At 34.9% G+C, this 17,807-nt stretch overlaps 1 protein-coding gene across 1 annotated transcript in view; it reads right to left on the bottom strand.

Annotated features, from left to right (window-relative positions):
• The window catches only part of LOC126828089 (protocadherin-like wing polarity protein stan), a 61,983-nt gene extending 44,862 nt beyond the window's left edge, over positions 1–17,121 (bottom strand). Inside the window, exon 1 of the mRNA XM_056102231.1 lies at positions 13,213–17,121. Within this exon, the coding sequence (XP_055958206.1) occupies positions 13,213–16,855 (3,643 nt within the window). The 5' untranslated portion in view covers positions 16,856–17,121. The remainder of the gene's footprint in view (positions 1–13,212) is intronic.
• Positions 17,122–17,807: the final 686 nt, after the last annotated feature.

The raw sequence follows: 17,807 nt of genomic DNA, 5'->3' as shown, positions 1-17,807 counted from the left end.
TTATATACCAAAGGCTCAATTCTATGGAATACAAGTACTTATACTCAAGTCACAATTCTATGGAATTGCATTTACTTATACTCAAGTCACAATTCTATGGAATACATTTACTTATACTTAAGTCACAATTCTATGGAATACATTTACTTATACTCAAGTCACAATTCTATGGAATTGCATTTACTTATACTCAAGTCACAATTCTATGGAATACATTTACTTATACTCAAGTCACAATCCTATGGAATACAAGTGCTTACATGTATACTCAAATCACAATTCTATGGAATTACATTTACTTATACTTAAGTCACAATTCTACGGAATACATTTACTTATACTCAAGTCAGATATTACTAAAATGTTACTTCTCAGCCAGACAGTAATCATCTGTGAAAACGGTTAGATCTAATTCACATGGCCATCTGCAGATTCCCCCAAGGTCACGAGATGTAAACAGGGTTAGGGCATGTGATTGTTGCCAAGGATTGTGGGTTAGGGTAAGGTTAAGGGCTAGGTCTTGGGTTAAGGTTAGTGCTAGCCCCGTTTACATCTCGTGACTTATGACGAAATCTGCAGATGGCCTTGTGAAATAGATTTAGCCTGTGAAAACTTGATTGTAATCATACGCCATCATTAAACAGTCACGTGTGAATAGTTTTATCACAGGTTGTAACAAAACTGTTATTATATTAAACAATAATATATAAGATTTAACAAGTGATGACAAGACATTGTTCAGGTAATTGTCCAGGTAATTGTCCAGGTAATTGTGTTAATATATTCTTACATAAAACATTATGAACAGATTTATTGTGAATCAGAGACCATGAAAGAAATAATCAATGAACAAGTCACAACTTCTGTCATTAACACTCAATATGACAAGTCACAACTTCTCGATCATTAACACTCAATTAACTAATTAGCTGTAATTTGACTCATGTACATTACACGTACATTTACAATCTGATCCGAATCAGACAGTTCTACCTCAGTAGTGAAGGGCACCCCACAGGGCCTAAACGTTCGTTCACTTATGGTGCCGTATTGGCTCAGTAAGTTAGGCGCTAGCTCACTAACCAGGTGGTCCAAGGTTCGATCCAGGTGTTGGTCAAGAGAGTTCCCCAGGATTTTCCAGTATTAATTTCCCCCATTTCAGTGTTACAGAACAGAGTGCCCAGCAAGGAGAGTGTCTAGTCATTCAGATGGGACAAAAAACTGATCCTGTGTACAAGTTGGCGTGAACGTAAAAGATCCCTTGACAATTGGAATTCAATACAAGAGTAGGCCAATTTCCCTCATAATACACTGTATACCATATGCCCCTCTTCATTAGCCCAGTCAGTGTAGAACAGTTAGACGTTTAACACTATTTTATTTCATGTATGGAAGGTAAAGTAAAGGTAATGATTGTATAATCAATAATAATAGCTCAGGGCACCTGTCTGCTCTTAACCAGCCATACATTATTAAACTATCAAGTGTGTTATTTATCACTAGATCTTAGACCGTTATAATAGTTTCATATCATTATAACCTAGACTATAGGAATCATCAATTATTCAATAATATAGCACTACAGTAATTTTATTTTACTTCGAATACAAGCTTGCATTTCATGTCGAAAGCTGCTGATCATCATTTGCAAATTTTTTCTTTAGAAAAGATCTAATTTTCCCCAAGATGTACTCATTATATTATTTAAAATAATGAAAGAAGCATTGTTAAAGAGCTAAATCTGCCTATTACAGGTCTTTTTTCTGGCTTTAAATGTTATTATTCAAACATGTATTAACATGACAAGACCATAATCAACTCTCTAGACCATCGGATGGCTCCAATTTTAAGTTTGGGGGATCACATGGCTAAGTGGGTAAGACGCTGGCTCGCTAGCCTGGAGGTCGGATGTGCGATCCCTGCATTGGCAGAGAAAGTTCATTCGGCATGGTTCCCCCTTGTCAGTGATGCAGAACAGAGGGCCTGACAAGGACAGCTGTCTAGTCGTTCGGATGGGATGAAAAACTGAGGTACCGTGTACACATTGGCGTGCACGTAAAAGATCCCTTGACAGTTTGAATTCGATATAAGAGTAGGCCGTAGTGCCGCTGTCCAGGCAAAACTTGTCTCATAGCACACTGTATGGCGTAAGCCCGTCTTCATTAGCCCAATTCGGAGCAGAACAGTAGGACGTTAAACCCCATTTCATTTTATTTCATTTCCAATTTTAAGTTTAATGATTTAATTTTAAAATTTTAAATCTTAAATAGCCAGCACTGTGGTTACGATAATAAACAATCAATGCACCCATCATGCCAAAACTACAAACAGTGATAACTTCACTCGGAATAAAGTAATTTGAATGAAATTTTAAACATATTCATTTTGTGGTACATGTATCTATTTTTAAACTATTATAGCAATAACGGCCAGCTCTTTATCTTAATCTTACATAATCCATATTTAAGAAAAAAAAAATCAACGGAAGCATATTTGTACTCGCCCCAAATGGATTCAATTGGATTAAAGATTTTACCCAGTATGAGATGGTTCATACATCGTCTAACGCCTTCATTAGCCCAGTCGATGCAGAAAAGTAGGACATTAAACCCCCATTTCATTTTATTTATATCGTCCGAGGAGTTCAATAGGGATTCAAAATCCCTCAAATAGACAATCAGAAGCATTACGAATATTTTAAATTTAAAGAGAATTCAAAAAGGGGAAGGGCTTCTTTAATTTCCACTCCTTACAGCTCAACGTATTCAATAATGTACACAAATATACAATACCCCTGTATTCAATATTATTCAATTGACAGCAGGCGTATAAGACGTTATAAATAGGTATTTTACAATATGCCTATACTGTACATGACATAATTGATATATTGACCTGCTTTTGCATGCTATAAAGACTGAAGTTCACTTATAACTTAATCAAATAGTGATATATATTATACCTGCTCACTTTCTGTTAAATTATGTGACTTCATATTGACACCCTAGTATTTATACAAAAATACTAATATACATACATGTATGTGGGTCTCAAACAATGCTACGACCTACTCTTACAGTATATCAAATTCCAACTGTCGAGGTGTCTTTTACGTGATCGCCAACGTACCGTGTATTTTCGTCCCATCCGAATGACTAACACATGGTTCAATTTTATTTCAATAATTTGCTAGAGGGTAAGGGTCTTTATCAGTCCCGAATCGAAACCACGGCTCTTGACTCAATGACAGACCTCCGAATACAACAAACATGCATTAAAAATTTGGCCGTCCAACTCCCACTTTTAAACAAGGAAACCGCTTAAAATTGATTTACATCAAATAAATACTTGATCAAAAATATCAAATTTTTCTCAATGAAGGTACGTATTTAACAGATGTTTTACTATGTGACTTGAATGTCTTCACGTGTACATGTAATAGAAATCGAGCAGATGTTTTATACATGTATAGTATGAAAGTATAAGAGAAATCGTTACAGAAAGTATAATACAACTCCACATCACACAAAAGATTTAAAAACTTACAAGGATTTCAAGAAATTTCATATTTATATAACCTTGAATAGAACATCTCTGTACATATTTATAGAACTTCAATAGAATATCTCTTTATACATATTTCAAGAATGAGAGAGAAATGGGGTTAAACATCCAATCGACACAAACTAGGTCATTTTGGGACTAACATATGGTTTAATTTTATTTACATAATTCGCTTGCGCGTAGGGGTCTTTAGCAGTGGGAGGAAACTATTTCAAGAATGAATTAATTGGGGTTTTATTGTCTCATCAACAATATATATCTATCATTTTGAGACTGACATGCAGTTATATTATATTCGATGCTTACATGTGCAAAGCTAGGATAGTGAATTTTGCTTGGGCAGTAGTATTTCTGCACACTCTTCAATGGTCAAGGGTTTGATTAAAAGCATGAGAATGTCAACGTGAATGGACCTCGGTTTTTCATCCTTGGTCTCGAACCATGATACACATAAATATTTCTCTCACATCTTGTAAGATAAATGAGTACAAGAATTTATAACATATGGCAGTTAGCACATAAAGCTTTCTTACCTGACATTTTTATCTAACTTAGCTTATTTATATTATCATCAGGCTGTCGTAGTTCTAATAAATGTCTATTGTTTTTAGGGTAGCTTATCAAATACTGTCTTTCTACTTATAAATGTGGATGGTTTTTAGGTATAATGTAACTAGCAATCCACTATGAATCAATCTATCACAATACATCACTAATATGAACTTGATATTTCACACTCTGAATTTTTTATATTATATTCTTTTTCTAATAAATGTCTATTGTTTCGGGAGTAACGAGCAATCAAATATTATCCAATATATCACAATACATCAATAATAATAGACACAACTTGTTTTTCTTTTCTTTCTTTGAGTTCAAATTTCATACTACAAATTTTTTTAAATATTTTTTTCTTTCGTCTATTAATGATGCATGACAAAATGTGTAAAAAATGTCAGAAATATTGTATTACACTTTAAGATTTAACTATCAAAATTTAGGACACAGATATTTCACACGTTCAATGACCCCCATCATGATTTTGTTCATACACGTATGTATGTGTATATATATCCAAAATTATTAGCACAACCGTAAAACTGCACTACTTTGTTTCACGGTAAACGATGAATCACATATATGCATACATGTATACAAATAAAAGAAATCACTCTTATTATACAGTGGGTTTCTAACATTGTATAAATGTAAAAGTATAGGGTAAATTTTGCCCACCCAGGGGGTAAATTTGAAGATTCTGAATCTTTTTAATCTTAATGGGGATGTTTTTTTTGGGTTTTTTAACATTTCAAGTGTACATGTAGATGAAAATAAGTGAAATAACATTCTTATGTGCTGTTGTTGTTGTTATATAAACTTCAATAATAATTTTTAAAGCAGTAATTTTAAATTATTACTTTGTTGGTTGTTTTATTATGGTAGAAGTGTAAACTCTAAATTACTGAACAAAACAGGGGATGGGGGTAAATATATTTTCAAAAGGTTTCTAGCTTGAGAAACCCTGTATCAGATCAATTGCTGAAGCACTCATTAAATGCAATAGTGATATTCTCCACTAAGAAACAAAGTGAAATGAAATGGGGGTTTAACGTCCTACTCCGACTGGGCTAATGAAGATGGGCATACACCATACAGTGTGCTATGAGGGAAATTTTGCCTACACTTATATCAAATTCCAACTGCCAAGGGATTTTTAAAGTGCATGCCAATGTGTACCCAGGACCTCGGTTTTTCGTCCCATCCAAATGACTAGACAGCTGTCCCTATCAGACCCTCCATCCTGCATCACTGACAAAGAGAAATTATGCTAGAAAACCACAAAGAAACAATATTTCTGGAACGTAATGAAGATTTCACATACAGTACATGTATGGAGATAAACTGTATATTTATGAAACCAAGAACATACATGTATATATACTTACATGTAGGTTTACATGTACATGTCTTAAAACAGGTAAATAAAAAAAATAATTCAATTGCCAAATGTTAATTTAAACATACATTATGCAAGAGCTAAATGTGCCTATTGCAGGTCTGAAATATTTTCTAAATTATTAATTAGCCATTAATTAAACTTATCCAGGCCATAATCAACTCTCGATGGCATCGGATTTCTCTGATATTAAATAGATTAGAACAGTTCATCCGTATTTTGATTTAAGGTAAAAATGGAGGAGCAAGGCTTAGTTTCAAACAACCAGTACGGTGGTTGAAATTATTTCACACGTCTTGTCAAAACCTTCAAAGGCTTATATCTTCGCTCGCAATAGAGTAATTTAAATGTAATTTTCAAATTATTCATTTTACATATCTATTTTCAAACTATTAAAGCAAGAATGGCTAGCTCTTTATCTAAATCTAACATAATGTATCTTTAATGATCCAGTCAAACTGCTAAAAACCAATTAACTCCATTCAAATACGATGCACAAAATTAAATGAATAAAAGTTTTCTTTCTATTTTCCCAACTATTTCAATTATTGAGAAGATAATAGTAGAGTCATTATAGGTAGTAATTGTAGATACTTAAACAAGGTTCAAATGTTTGAAGAAACTTGATTTTCGTTTGTTTGTTGTATGTCAACTATGTGACATAAAGCGTTGTCTAGTATTTTACTGGTACACTGTACATACTGTACATCTGGTTAGAAGTTTGTTTACATGTTAAATGACTGGTCACAATGTTTAAAATTAAATAAAGAAATGTGAGGATGGGGGCTATTACTTATTGAAAACAACCATTGTTTAACTAACATCAACAATAATTACGACACCAACTGTAAGAAAGTTTCTACTTATGTACTAAATGGTACAAGATACAAGTCTACAAAAAACAATTCCACTTCCACCAATATTCTAAAGTTCCATAAAATAAAAATACCCTTTTTTTCTTTGGTGTAATTTACCCAAAAACTTATATTGCTATCAGAAACCATTAAAATTTAGAATCATTAAAGCAGTTATTTGCATCGTTTGGAGAGAGAGAGAGAGAGAGAGAGAGAGAGAGAAATTGGGTTTAATGTCCACTCAACACAAATTAGGTTATTTCGGGACTAACACATTGGGTTTAATGTCCACTCAACACAAATTAGGTTATTTCGGGACTAACATATGGTTCAATTTTATTCATTAAATCGCTAGCACGTATGGGTCTTTAGCAGACGGAGGAAACCGGAGAACCTGGAGAAAACCCACGAGGTTGGACAGGCGTCCCCTACTCATTGTCACTTACAACCGGGGAATCGAAACCCTGCCACCTGACTCAATAACAGATCTTATGATGAAACGCACAAACATTAACCATTCGGCCATCCAACATCGATAAATCCCACCATGTTATAAACCTATATATAAATTATTTATAAAGATAATGAAATACTGTGATTTTTGTCTGTCATTATCACCTGAACGCATGTTTACCTGTATATTATAATACAATCTATCTATGATAACACTTTATAACTAATCTTACCTTCACATTCCACATGTGTATCTCTCTCGTAATTCGATCTCAAACCCTAATCCTTGATATCATCGGATTTCAAAGTTAACCATCATATTGACAAAAGTTTAAGCTCCATTACTCAATATTACATTATTACACGTATAACATGATAAAAATACAATTTAGGTTCAGGTTTAAATTTAACAGTGATTTCAGAATTTTTTCAACAGGCATACATAATGGGGTTTAACTGCCTACTGGGCTAATGAAGGCCCGCATACATCATGCAGTGTGCTACATGTACATGTATGAGGGAAATTTTGCCTGGACAAATGCTCAAGGGTTCTTTTACATGCACGCCGATGTGTTCACTGGACGTCAGTTTTCCGACTTTACGCTGTTCCTTGCCAGGCCCTCTTTTTTACATCACTAACAAGGAGGCACAACGCCGGAAAATTCTGAAGAACTTTTTTTGGCCAACGCAAGGATCATTCAGGTTAGACAGCTAACATCCTACTCATTGAGCCACTGTGGCTCCCCACATGCATACAAATGTATCAGACTTTAAACTTTGCATCATGCTCGTTGTCAGGATATTGATGTATTAATATGTGAGAAGGAAGAGAGAGAGATAGGGTGTAACTGAACTCAACATGAAGTCATTTTTTAACTAACATACATGTACATGTATTTCAAGACTAACATATGTACAAATAGTACAGAACTCATTCAGGGAATGGCTTGTGGCTACAAGTATAGAACTATAGAACTATTTTGGGGGGAATGGCTACATGTACAGAACTCTTTGGGGGAATTGCCAACGGCTTGTGCATGTACAAAACTCAATTGGGGAATGGCTACAAGTACATGTATAGAACTATTTGGGGGGGGGGGGGGAATGGGTACAAGTACAAAACTATTTTAGGGGGACTGGCTACAAGTACAGAACTATTTTGGGGGAATTGCCAACAGCAATACATATACATGTACAATGCAAAGCTATTTGTATTTTGGGGGAATGGCTATATTGGCTATGAGATCAAGTATACAACCATTTTGGCTAGTGACTACATGTACAAGTATAGACCTATTTTGGGGGAATGGCTAGTGGCTGCATGTACATGTATACAACTATTTTGGCTTTATTCTTGAATCAGGGACTTCAAGTGTTTTATGTTATATAAGAATTTAACACATTATTGAAAGCTTATAACACGACTGTGAGAAAATCCTTCTGTAAACACCACCTCGAGTCAACACTCACACTTTCACTTTAAATAACATCGGTCACTTCTTGTTGATTGGTCAAACACTGACCTCTATTTAGTCGTGGAAAGTTTAAATATTTTAACCACAAATTTACAAAGTGAACGTAAAATACACAATACCTTAAACGAGAGTTACATGGAAACTTGATGAACTCTATAAAAAATATGTGTGTGAAATTATCAAAAGCCTACCCTCTAATTTGTAGTAGTCAACATACATTTTTTGTGCATATACATTATAAATTACTTTTGGAAGAAATGAAGGGAAAAAAAATAGGTACATGTAACAAAGATCATTTGTTTTTTAGGTCATGGGTTTAACAGTGCAGAAATGTACCTACATCTATCAATTTTTAAGGTGGCTATATTTTCTTCCTAACCAGTAACTAGTTTTAGAATATACAGTAGTCATCATATATGTATATTTATTTCTCGGCAAACAATCCTAACAAAATGAATTGGGGTTTAACATCCAACTTTTCTAGACTAATTGGGATGATGAAGACGAGTATACAATGTATGCCATGTAGTGTGCTATGAAGGAAATTTTACCTGGACAGCAGCCCTACGATCTACTACTTTTATTTCAAATTCAAATTGTCAAGAGTTCTTTTATATACATGTACATGTGAGAGAGAGAGAGAGAAATAGGATTTAACTTCCACTTGATACAAACCATGTCATTTTGGGACTAACATATGGTTAAATTTTATTTTAATAATTCTTTAGCTTTGGGGTCTTTAGCAGTGGAAGGAAACCGCAGGGCCCAGAGAAAACCCACAAGGTTGGACAGGTGACCCTACTCCATGTCATTACAATCGGGGAATCGAAACCACAGCATTTGACTCAATGACAGACCTTCCGATCCAACACGCACGTGTAACCCATTCGGCCACCCAACCCCCCCTTACAGTACACAATTGTACTTTTTAAAAGTTGTATAAAAAAATATTGTGTTCTTGAATATGTCCAATTTAACAGCGAATATATTATTATTAGGTAACATACTAAGAACCTAACTACATTTTTTGGGCACCAACCACCACAGCCCCCCAATGCGTGTACATGCCTGTGCATCAGAAAGAAGATATACATGCAATCTGATTACAATAAAGATTTATATTTCGTTCCGTTTATTTTATACTTTCGATGGCTTCTACTACATGAAGATCTGACCGGTTGCAATGAAATGTCACGTCAGAGGTCATACAAGCGTTTTTTGACAATATGACGTCAGACATTTGATTATTCAATCAGCATTGATGTTTCTAGTGGATTACCCACAGTTTAATGCACCTCACGCCAAAAACTCACTTAACAGAATGTTCCACTGACTAATCCCCCAAATCATCCAGAAAACGTCAATGATAACAACTCTTCCAGATCCTAGTGTATTAAAGACAAGCATTACGAAATTTTGAAGTATAAAAAACGAAATGAAATAGGATCTGTGTTTTAATCAGATTGATATACATCTACCCTTGTTACTGTTGTTTAAAGGGACAATAACACTCTTGCTGGCTTGAAAGCTCCAGAAAATAAATAATATCTCTATCTAAGTACTAGATGGTTAAGTGTCATACCTGTTGTGTAAAATTATCCATTACATCCTATTTTACTTGTCCAGAGGGTTCGAAAATATTTTTAAATCGAAGTTTCATTTGAAAAGTTTACGTTAGACGTTTCAAACCATTATGTTGAATTTTTCAAAATTTTTATATAAGGTGTGTTAAGATGAAATTTGTATCATCAATTAATTGAAATATTGTAAAATAGTACAATTTGTTGACCAGAATAAAGATTGGGACATATTATTCAGTTACAACAAGAGTGGTATTGAGCCTTTAAATGTACAACACTGGGTGAATTGTTAGTCTACTAAACAGATTGTCACTCTTCACCAAGATAATGTACAGTGTTAATAAATAACCTGTTTGTTTTGTAGATTATAGTTTGTTTTATGTGGTATCATCAATACTATATGTTTTATAGATATACAGGTATCTAATCTCTACCTGTCAGGTAATTATCAAGGTAATAATTTGTTTACACAGATGATAAAAAAACCTACAAGCCTCCAGCAGTACATGTTTATATTATCATATCTATAATAAAACATGTCCATCTAAAGTTTAACTATCAATAATCTAGTAAATTAGCCATTCATTTACTTATATATTAATAAAATAAATATCTACATGGATATTAGGCCAGAAAAAAAATATCAGTGATAACGGTCCCCCGATCAACTATCTTTTACATTTTTTTTTCTTATTAGGGTGAAATGGTATTTGTCCTTGATAATTATAAGAGGATACTTAGCAAAATGTCATACTTTTACAATAAAACCAATGACTGTTTCCCATAATAGATGTGTTCTGGTAATGTGTTTCTCAATTGCTAAATGACACTTAAACATACATTATACAAGAACTAAATCTGCCTATCGCAGGTACATGTACATGTATTTCTTTAGGCTTAAATGTTATATAAATTATTAATTAGATATTAATTAACTTATCAAGACCATAATCAACTATTGATGCCATCGTATGGATCCGATATTAAGTAAATTTAAATATGTTTTGTGGTTGATGAAATAATCAAGACTTTGTTTATTATCATAACAACCGTAGCAATTACAATCAAGGCTATAGTATTATTGTATATTCCCTTTTCATTACCGGTATCTATTTTTTTTAACTATTATATCGAGAAGTATCAGCTCTTTATCTAATCTTACATGTACCTAATACCCCTTTAAAAGATTATTTTTTCTATAAAGACAAATCCTTTTCTCCATTTTCCAGGTCCTATGAATCTGTCCTGGCAAGTAGGGAATGAAAGTATCCAGGCCATACATGTAGGTATTTCAAAGCGATTCACCCAACATTTTTGGCCCATTAACTGTAAACATAGGTACATGTATATATTAAATTTGGCCTTATAAAATTTATAAACAGTTTTAACATTTATCATAAACCAAAGTCTCCAGTAGAATATGTAGCTATTCATCAACTTTAAGCTTATTTATCAATTAATGACCAATATGATGAATTTGTTAGGAATTTATACACCGATTTTGTCTTATTATACATGTATATTACATGTTGCTAAATCCTTCTGTTAAATATGAATGTTCCTACATGTATGTCCATCATTTTATGGGAGCGACAGACACTCGGTGAGGATGTCAATGGCTCACTAAACAAGAGGTCCAGGGTGTTTAATACTGCCTCGTCAATGCTACAGTACACGACGGAGAGACTGGGCAGGAAAGTGTCTAGTCGTTCGGATAGACAACAAACCAAGATTCACTATACATGTAATATGGCCAGGAAATTGTCCAGGAACGAATCGTCCTCAGGGACGAGTTGTCCGGGAATGAATTGTCCTAGAGCCCAGACCTTATAAATATAGTATTATAAGGTCAATGCTTGTACATGTATACAGGTACATGTACCATTTCCAGGATGTTAAAAATCCCTTGACAGTTAGATATGAAAATAAGAGTAGGTGGTAATACACTGTCAGGAAAAAAATTCTATCATAGCCCACTAGAGAGAGAGAAATGGGGTTTAACGTCCACTCGACACAAACTAGGTCATTTCGGGACTAATGCATGGTTTTAATTTTATTTTAATAATTTGCTTGCGCGTAGGGGTCTTTAGCAGTGGGAGGAAACCGAAGACCTGAAGAAAACCCAGGAGGTTGGACAGGCGATCCTACTCCTTGTCACATTCATAGCCCACTATCTGTATATTGGACCGGTTGGTGCAGAACAGTAGGACGTCCCCCCGCCCCTCCTCTCGCATTTCAGTTCTTACACACATGAACGGTTCAGATAACACTTGCATATTTCATACAATATAATAGCAGGCTGCATGTATGATATATAATTTTAACATGTACATGTATCAGCATATAATGAAATATGATTACCTAAAGATCCCCCAAGTTGTATAAATTATTGATAATTATCTATATACATGTACATGTAATCAACATTAATATACATATACACCTGCCAATAATATCTCTCATCATACAGGTAATTATATCAATGGTTTTAGATTTCACATACATATATCAAAAGAGAAAAATATAGGTACATGTCCTAATAGAAGATTGTTACTGTTTAATATGTACTAATGGTACATTGTACCTGTTTATTAGATAGGAACTCATACACATGTATGTTACCTTATTTTTACAGTTAATCAAAGTAATGTTTCCTAACCGTTTATTAGAATGTATAAGTCTCAAGTAGTTGTATAAATATTAATATGGTACCTGTTTATTAGATAGAAATGTACATAGGTTACCTAATCAAGAGAGCCACTTGCTACATTGCTACAGTTACAGTGTTGTTTTCTAACTGTTTAATAACTGTATATGAAAGAACTTACTATACACTTGTTACTCATTTGCTAGATGTAACCCAATCAGTAATGTATGTTATCTATTTAATTGTATAGTGTAGTTGATATACATGTACATACATATGTATAACACTGTTTTAAATGTATATTGTATTATTGTATATATACATGTATATACAGGGTTAATAGTATAGTGTATATTGTAGGTGTTATATCTATGATTATATATATACACACAGGGTTAATATACACTATAACCTGCAGAATGTATATTGTACATATCAATATACTTGATTAGTGTCATTTATTGGACCAATATTATTGATAAAGCAAATGAAGTAATAATATATATGTAGGACTGTGGATTTATTTTGTTATATAAAAGGCATGTTGTAAATATTTTATATATAATGCATTATCATATTATCCATGGATTGGGCTTAAACAGTACATATAACATTTATACTTTTCTGCTACATTAAAACAGCACCCTAATACTTTTCTTTACAATAAATTTAATCAACTCACCCGAAACACTGACAACAAAGGTTCCATTTCTTGGTACATCGGAATTTAGACGTGGATCTAGAGTAATTTCCCCTCTTCCCGATGTGGTGTTCAAATGCAACAAATTGGCGCCGTTTCCAGATATAAACCGATATTCCAAGCGGTGTCTGTCCGTCTCATCGGGATCAAATGCTGGTATACGTCCAATCGATGTTGAAGGAAAAGTATCCGCATAGTTGTTGAAGATGATCGTAAAATCTTTTAAGATGGGCGGATTGTCATTGACATCTTGTACATTAACCAAAATAGTAGCAGTAGAGAACTGGGTGTCGGAGGCTGCTCGGATAATAATCTCATATTGCTTCTTATCGGATTCGTAGTCTAAATCTGTTCTCGTTATAATTGTGGCTGGGTCACCACGTCTACCAACTAAATCGAACAAATCGGCATCAGCTCCACCTACAAATTTATATTCAACAAGGGCATTAACTCCTTCATCTGGATCCTCAGCAGTGATCTTTGCAAGAGTTGTGCCAATTGGACTGTTTTCAAGAACCCCAACTTCAATGGTATCTGCTTCAAACTTTGGTCGATTGTCGTTTACATCCTCTACTTTCAATTTGATGTGAACAGATGTTGAAAGACGGGGTTCACCTTCGTCAACAGCCAGAGCCACCAAGTTGTAATTTGCAATACGTTCTCTATCCAATTCCTTGGCAACACGAATAACCCCAAGAGCACGGTCAATATTAAAGTCTCCATTACCATCACTGCCACCAGTAAATGTGTAATAGATTTGACCGTTTGGGCCTTTATCTCTATCCTTAGCGGTAATCTGAATAACGCGACGTCCAACCAAAATGTCTTCTTTCACAGTACCAGTGTAAACCACTTCTGAAAATTCGGGTTTGTTATCATTTATGTCCCTGACAATTATGTCAATATCAGTTGTGTCACTTTGTGCCGGATTGCCATTGTCTCTTGCTGTCACTGTCAATGTGTAAGCCGGACCGGTCTCGCGATCTAGGGCTTGAATTATTCTGATTTCACCTGTATTGGCATCGATGGAGAAATCTGAAACAACACCCAGAAAGCTGTATGTTATGTCGGCATTTTCTCCGCGATCTTTGTCCAAAGCAAAAACTTTGAAAACGGATGTACTGACATTGACATCTTCATCGACACTGAATTGATATGGTATACCCTGGAATTCTGGTTGGAACCGGTTAGTGTCCGAGATGTTGATGAAGACTTCTGTGGTGTCAAGGTTACCGTCTGGATCTTGAGCGGTAACAGATAAGGCATAACGATTTTGAATTCGGGCATCCAGGTTTTTCTGAAGGGTAATAACTCCCATATTATTGCTTGTGCTTATCTGAAATGTTCGACCCGTGTTACCCCCACTGATGTCATAGATCACATGACCATTATCCCCCTCGTCTTTATCAATGGCTGTTACTGTAATAACTGGAGAACCAATTCTTGAATCTTCTGACAAAGTCGTTTCATAAAATCTCGGCTTAAATATGGGAGCATTGTCATTGATGTCCCGAACTGTTATGACAACGCTTGTCGTAGCGGTTAAAACATTGGCACCATTGTCACTTGCCTTGACTTTGAATTCATATTTCTGAGACTTTTCTCGATCTAGTTTTCCCGTAGTTGAAACCCATCCTGATTTTTCGTTAATCTCAAATGGCATATCTACTGGTTTATCAATAATACTGTACGATATTTCCTTATTAAGACCAGAATCGAGGTCAAATGCCAACAACTGAACAACAGGGGTCTGAAGAGGCGCATTCTCGTCCACAGATTCCTGATATATGTGACCGTGGAATTGTGGGGCATTATCGTTCACGTCAATCACCTGTACCAAAATATTTGTGGAATTTTTCTGTGATGGGTTTCCGCTATCTTCCGCTCGAACAGTTAAACGATATTTCGGGAATTGTTCATAATCGAGAGATTTAATGACGTGAATCTGACCGGTTAAGCTATCAATGATGAATGTCTGCATGACATTTCCCGTCAAACTGTAGCGAATTTCCTTATTGGATCCTTCATCTCTGTCTGTTGCTGTGACGTTGAGAATAACAGGTTGGTTTGTGATATCGATATCTTCCCTTACACTAACCACGTACGAAGCTTGGGAAAATTGAGGTTTGTTATCATTCACGTCTAAAATATTGATGTCAACAGTGGCGGAGCTTGTCTTTCTAGTGCTTATCTCCCCTTGATCAATGGCTTGAACAACCAGTTGATATTTGGATTTGGTTTCACGATCAAGTTTAACGAGATTAGTAATAATGCCGCGTAATGGATCGATCATAAAGTCATTTGTGGGATTCACAAAACTATATCTGATATCCGCATTTTCTTCAACATCGAGATCTGTTGCACGAACCGTTAGGATGTTTGAGTCGGTGAAAACCTCTTGATTTTCAGAAATATTTCTAATGTAATGCTTCTGTTCGAATTGAGGAGCGTGATCATTGACATCATCAACAATTATTTTTAAACTGGTAGAACCCGTTTTGACATCTCGGCCATGATCAGAAGCAATAATTTGAAAATAGTGAACTTCTATTAATTCTCTGTCTAAACGTTTGGTGGTATTGACGGTGCCCGTTGTCGGGTTTATCGCAAACATGCTTAAACTCCGCTCATCTCGTTCCGGTATCATTGTGTAAGTTATTATTCCTTCGTCTCCCTGGTCCGCGTCATGAGCCGTTATAGTCTCTACGATTATTCCAGACGCTTGATCTTCCTTGACATGGCGCACATACACCGTCTCGTCAAATACTGGCGCGTTGTTCACCACGGCACGTCTAGAACGTCGCGACTTCCGCAATAAAGCTGAATAATTTTGGGTATCTTTGGGATGAATTATGACTTCATATGGCACAAAAAATGTATGATGATTTGGACATGAGAAAAGCACATTAAAAGCTAGAGAAATTTCACTGCTGAAAAAGCACCGTGTTAACAGAGTTTTAATTTGTAATGAGTTTGGGTTCACAGTGTAGTCCGATGTTCGAGGTATGTCTACGCTTATAGAGCACTTTTGGTAAATGTCTGGTATAAAATCTAAGAGAGATATGATATGCTGCCCTGCAGGAATACATCTATTTATTTCACTATGTGTTACAATATAATGCGTTCCGTCTAATTTTAATCTTTGTGACTTCCATGAATTAAAATGCCGACAGTTTTCACCTTCCAAAAACACTTTCACAGGTGTCAGCGTTCGGTTGGTTATAAAATTTAAAATTCGGTGTCTTGAAATTATTCTAAATTCCAGAATATTATTGTTTATTTTTGAACACTTTGGTTGTTGTTTTAAATAAACAATACCCGAACTAAAGTCTAACTGTATGTATGGCATTGTGTGTTTACTAGAAAATGCATCGATATCGTAACTCCAGTTTTCGCCTTGAGTGGCGTTGAACAACACTGTTCCACCGGGATCATTTTCTGATATATGAATATCAAATGAAGAGACAAATGATATTTGAAATAAAATTAACAATCCGATAAGAGAAAGTTTCAACATTCCAGAACACTTTTTAACGTCCATCCGATAATTTTGAATTTTTTTCATTGAGCAACAATGAAAAGCAACACAGTCGCACTTGCTTTGATTAACGTGAATCAACTCCATGCCTTCTGTTTCAGACGAGACGCGGGTTTCACACTTTGAAAAGATATAAATCACTTTGATATCCAATTAAAATTAAATATATATTGCGCATCACGAAACGCAATAAAAATATACTAACTACACAACCATAGAGTATTTTCCTTTTTCACATTCTGTCACATGAGTTCACACAGACGACATTGCTGCAGTTTTCAAACTAACACCATTCGTCCGTAACTCAACGCTTCAAAATGGCTGCATATTGTCTCGGTAGGTAACCCGGCTCTTCTGTTCTCCTCCCCAATTTCACAAACATAAATATATAAATCAGTTATGAGCCTTCAGAAATAATGATAAATGAATGATTCAAGTTATTCGTAACCAATACGAAACTATCTTAATTTTTAGACCTTGGCAAACAAATAAGTGTCTGCGTTAAAAGGGATAAAAATTTAATGACTAATTCTTTCGTGGAGGAGGAAGTACCAGCTTAGTCACGTGACACAACAAAAGGTGTACAGAGCGTTAATATTACTCCGAAGTGACTTCTCCCCAGGTAGATTTGGGCAGGGCAATCTGTTGTGATTGAAAATTTGCCCCCTGGGTATATCATTGGGTCGGGTCACTAAATTTCTCTTTTATAATAGAGAAGTATAGAACGAGTCACTGACCATGAAAACTCTATTTAGGTAGAACCGTCAGTGTCAATAAATTGCCTTGCTGGGAGACAGAATTTGATCAAGTTTGAAAATTAGTCGAAAGCTTGTGAAATGTTACGTAATTTTATGACCAAATTGATTGAGATAAACCCAAATGTAACAATGCTTTGTGTTCTTTTAATGTATTTCTTGACTGCAGTTAAAGATCAGCAGATCGCTTCATTAGTCGTGATCACTCTGCGATTAATTTCTGTAGAACAAAATAGAATAGGGAAATTGTACACCATTTACTTCACAACGACTCCTAATTAAAA

The sequence above is a fragment of the Patella vulgata genome, chromosome 7, assembly GCF_932274485.2.
Source record: "Patella vulgata chromosome 7, xgPatVulg1.2, whole genome shotgun sequence".
Lineage (NCBI taxonomy): Eukaryota > Metazoa > Mollusca > Gastropoda > Patellidae > Patella > Patella vulgata.
Note: the sequence above shows the minus strand (reverse complement) of the source record. Positions and strands in the feature narration are given on the sequence as shown.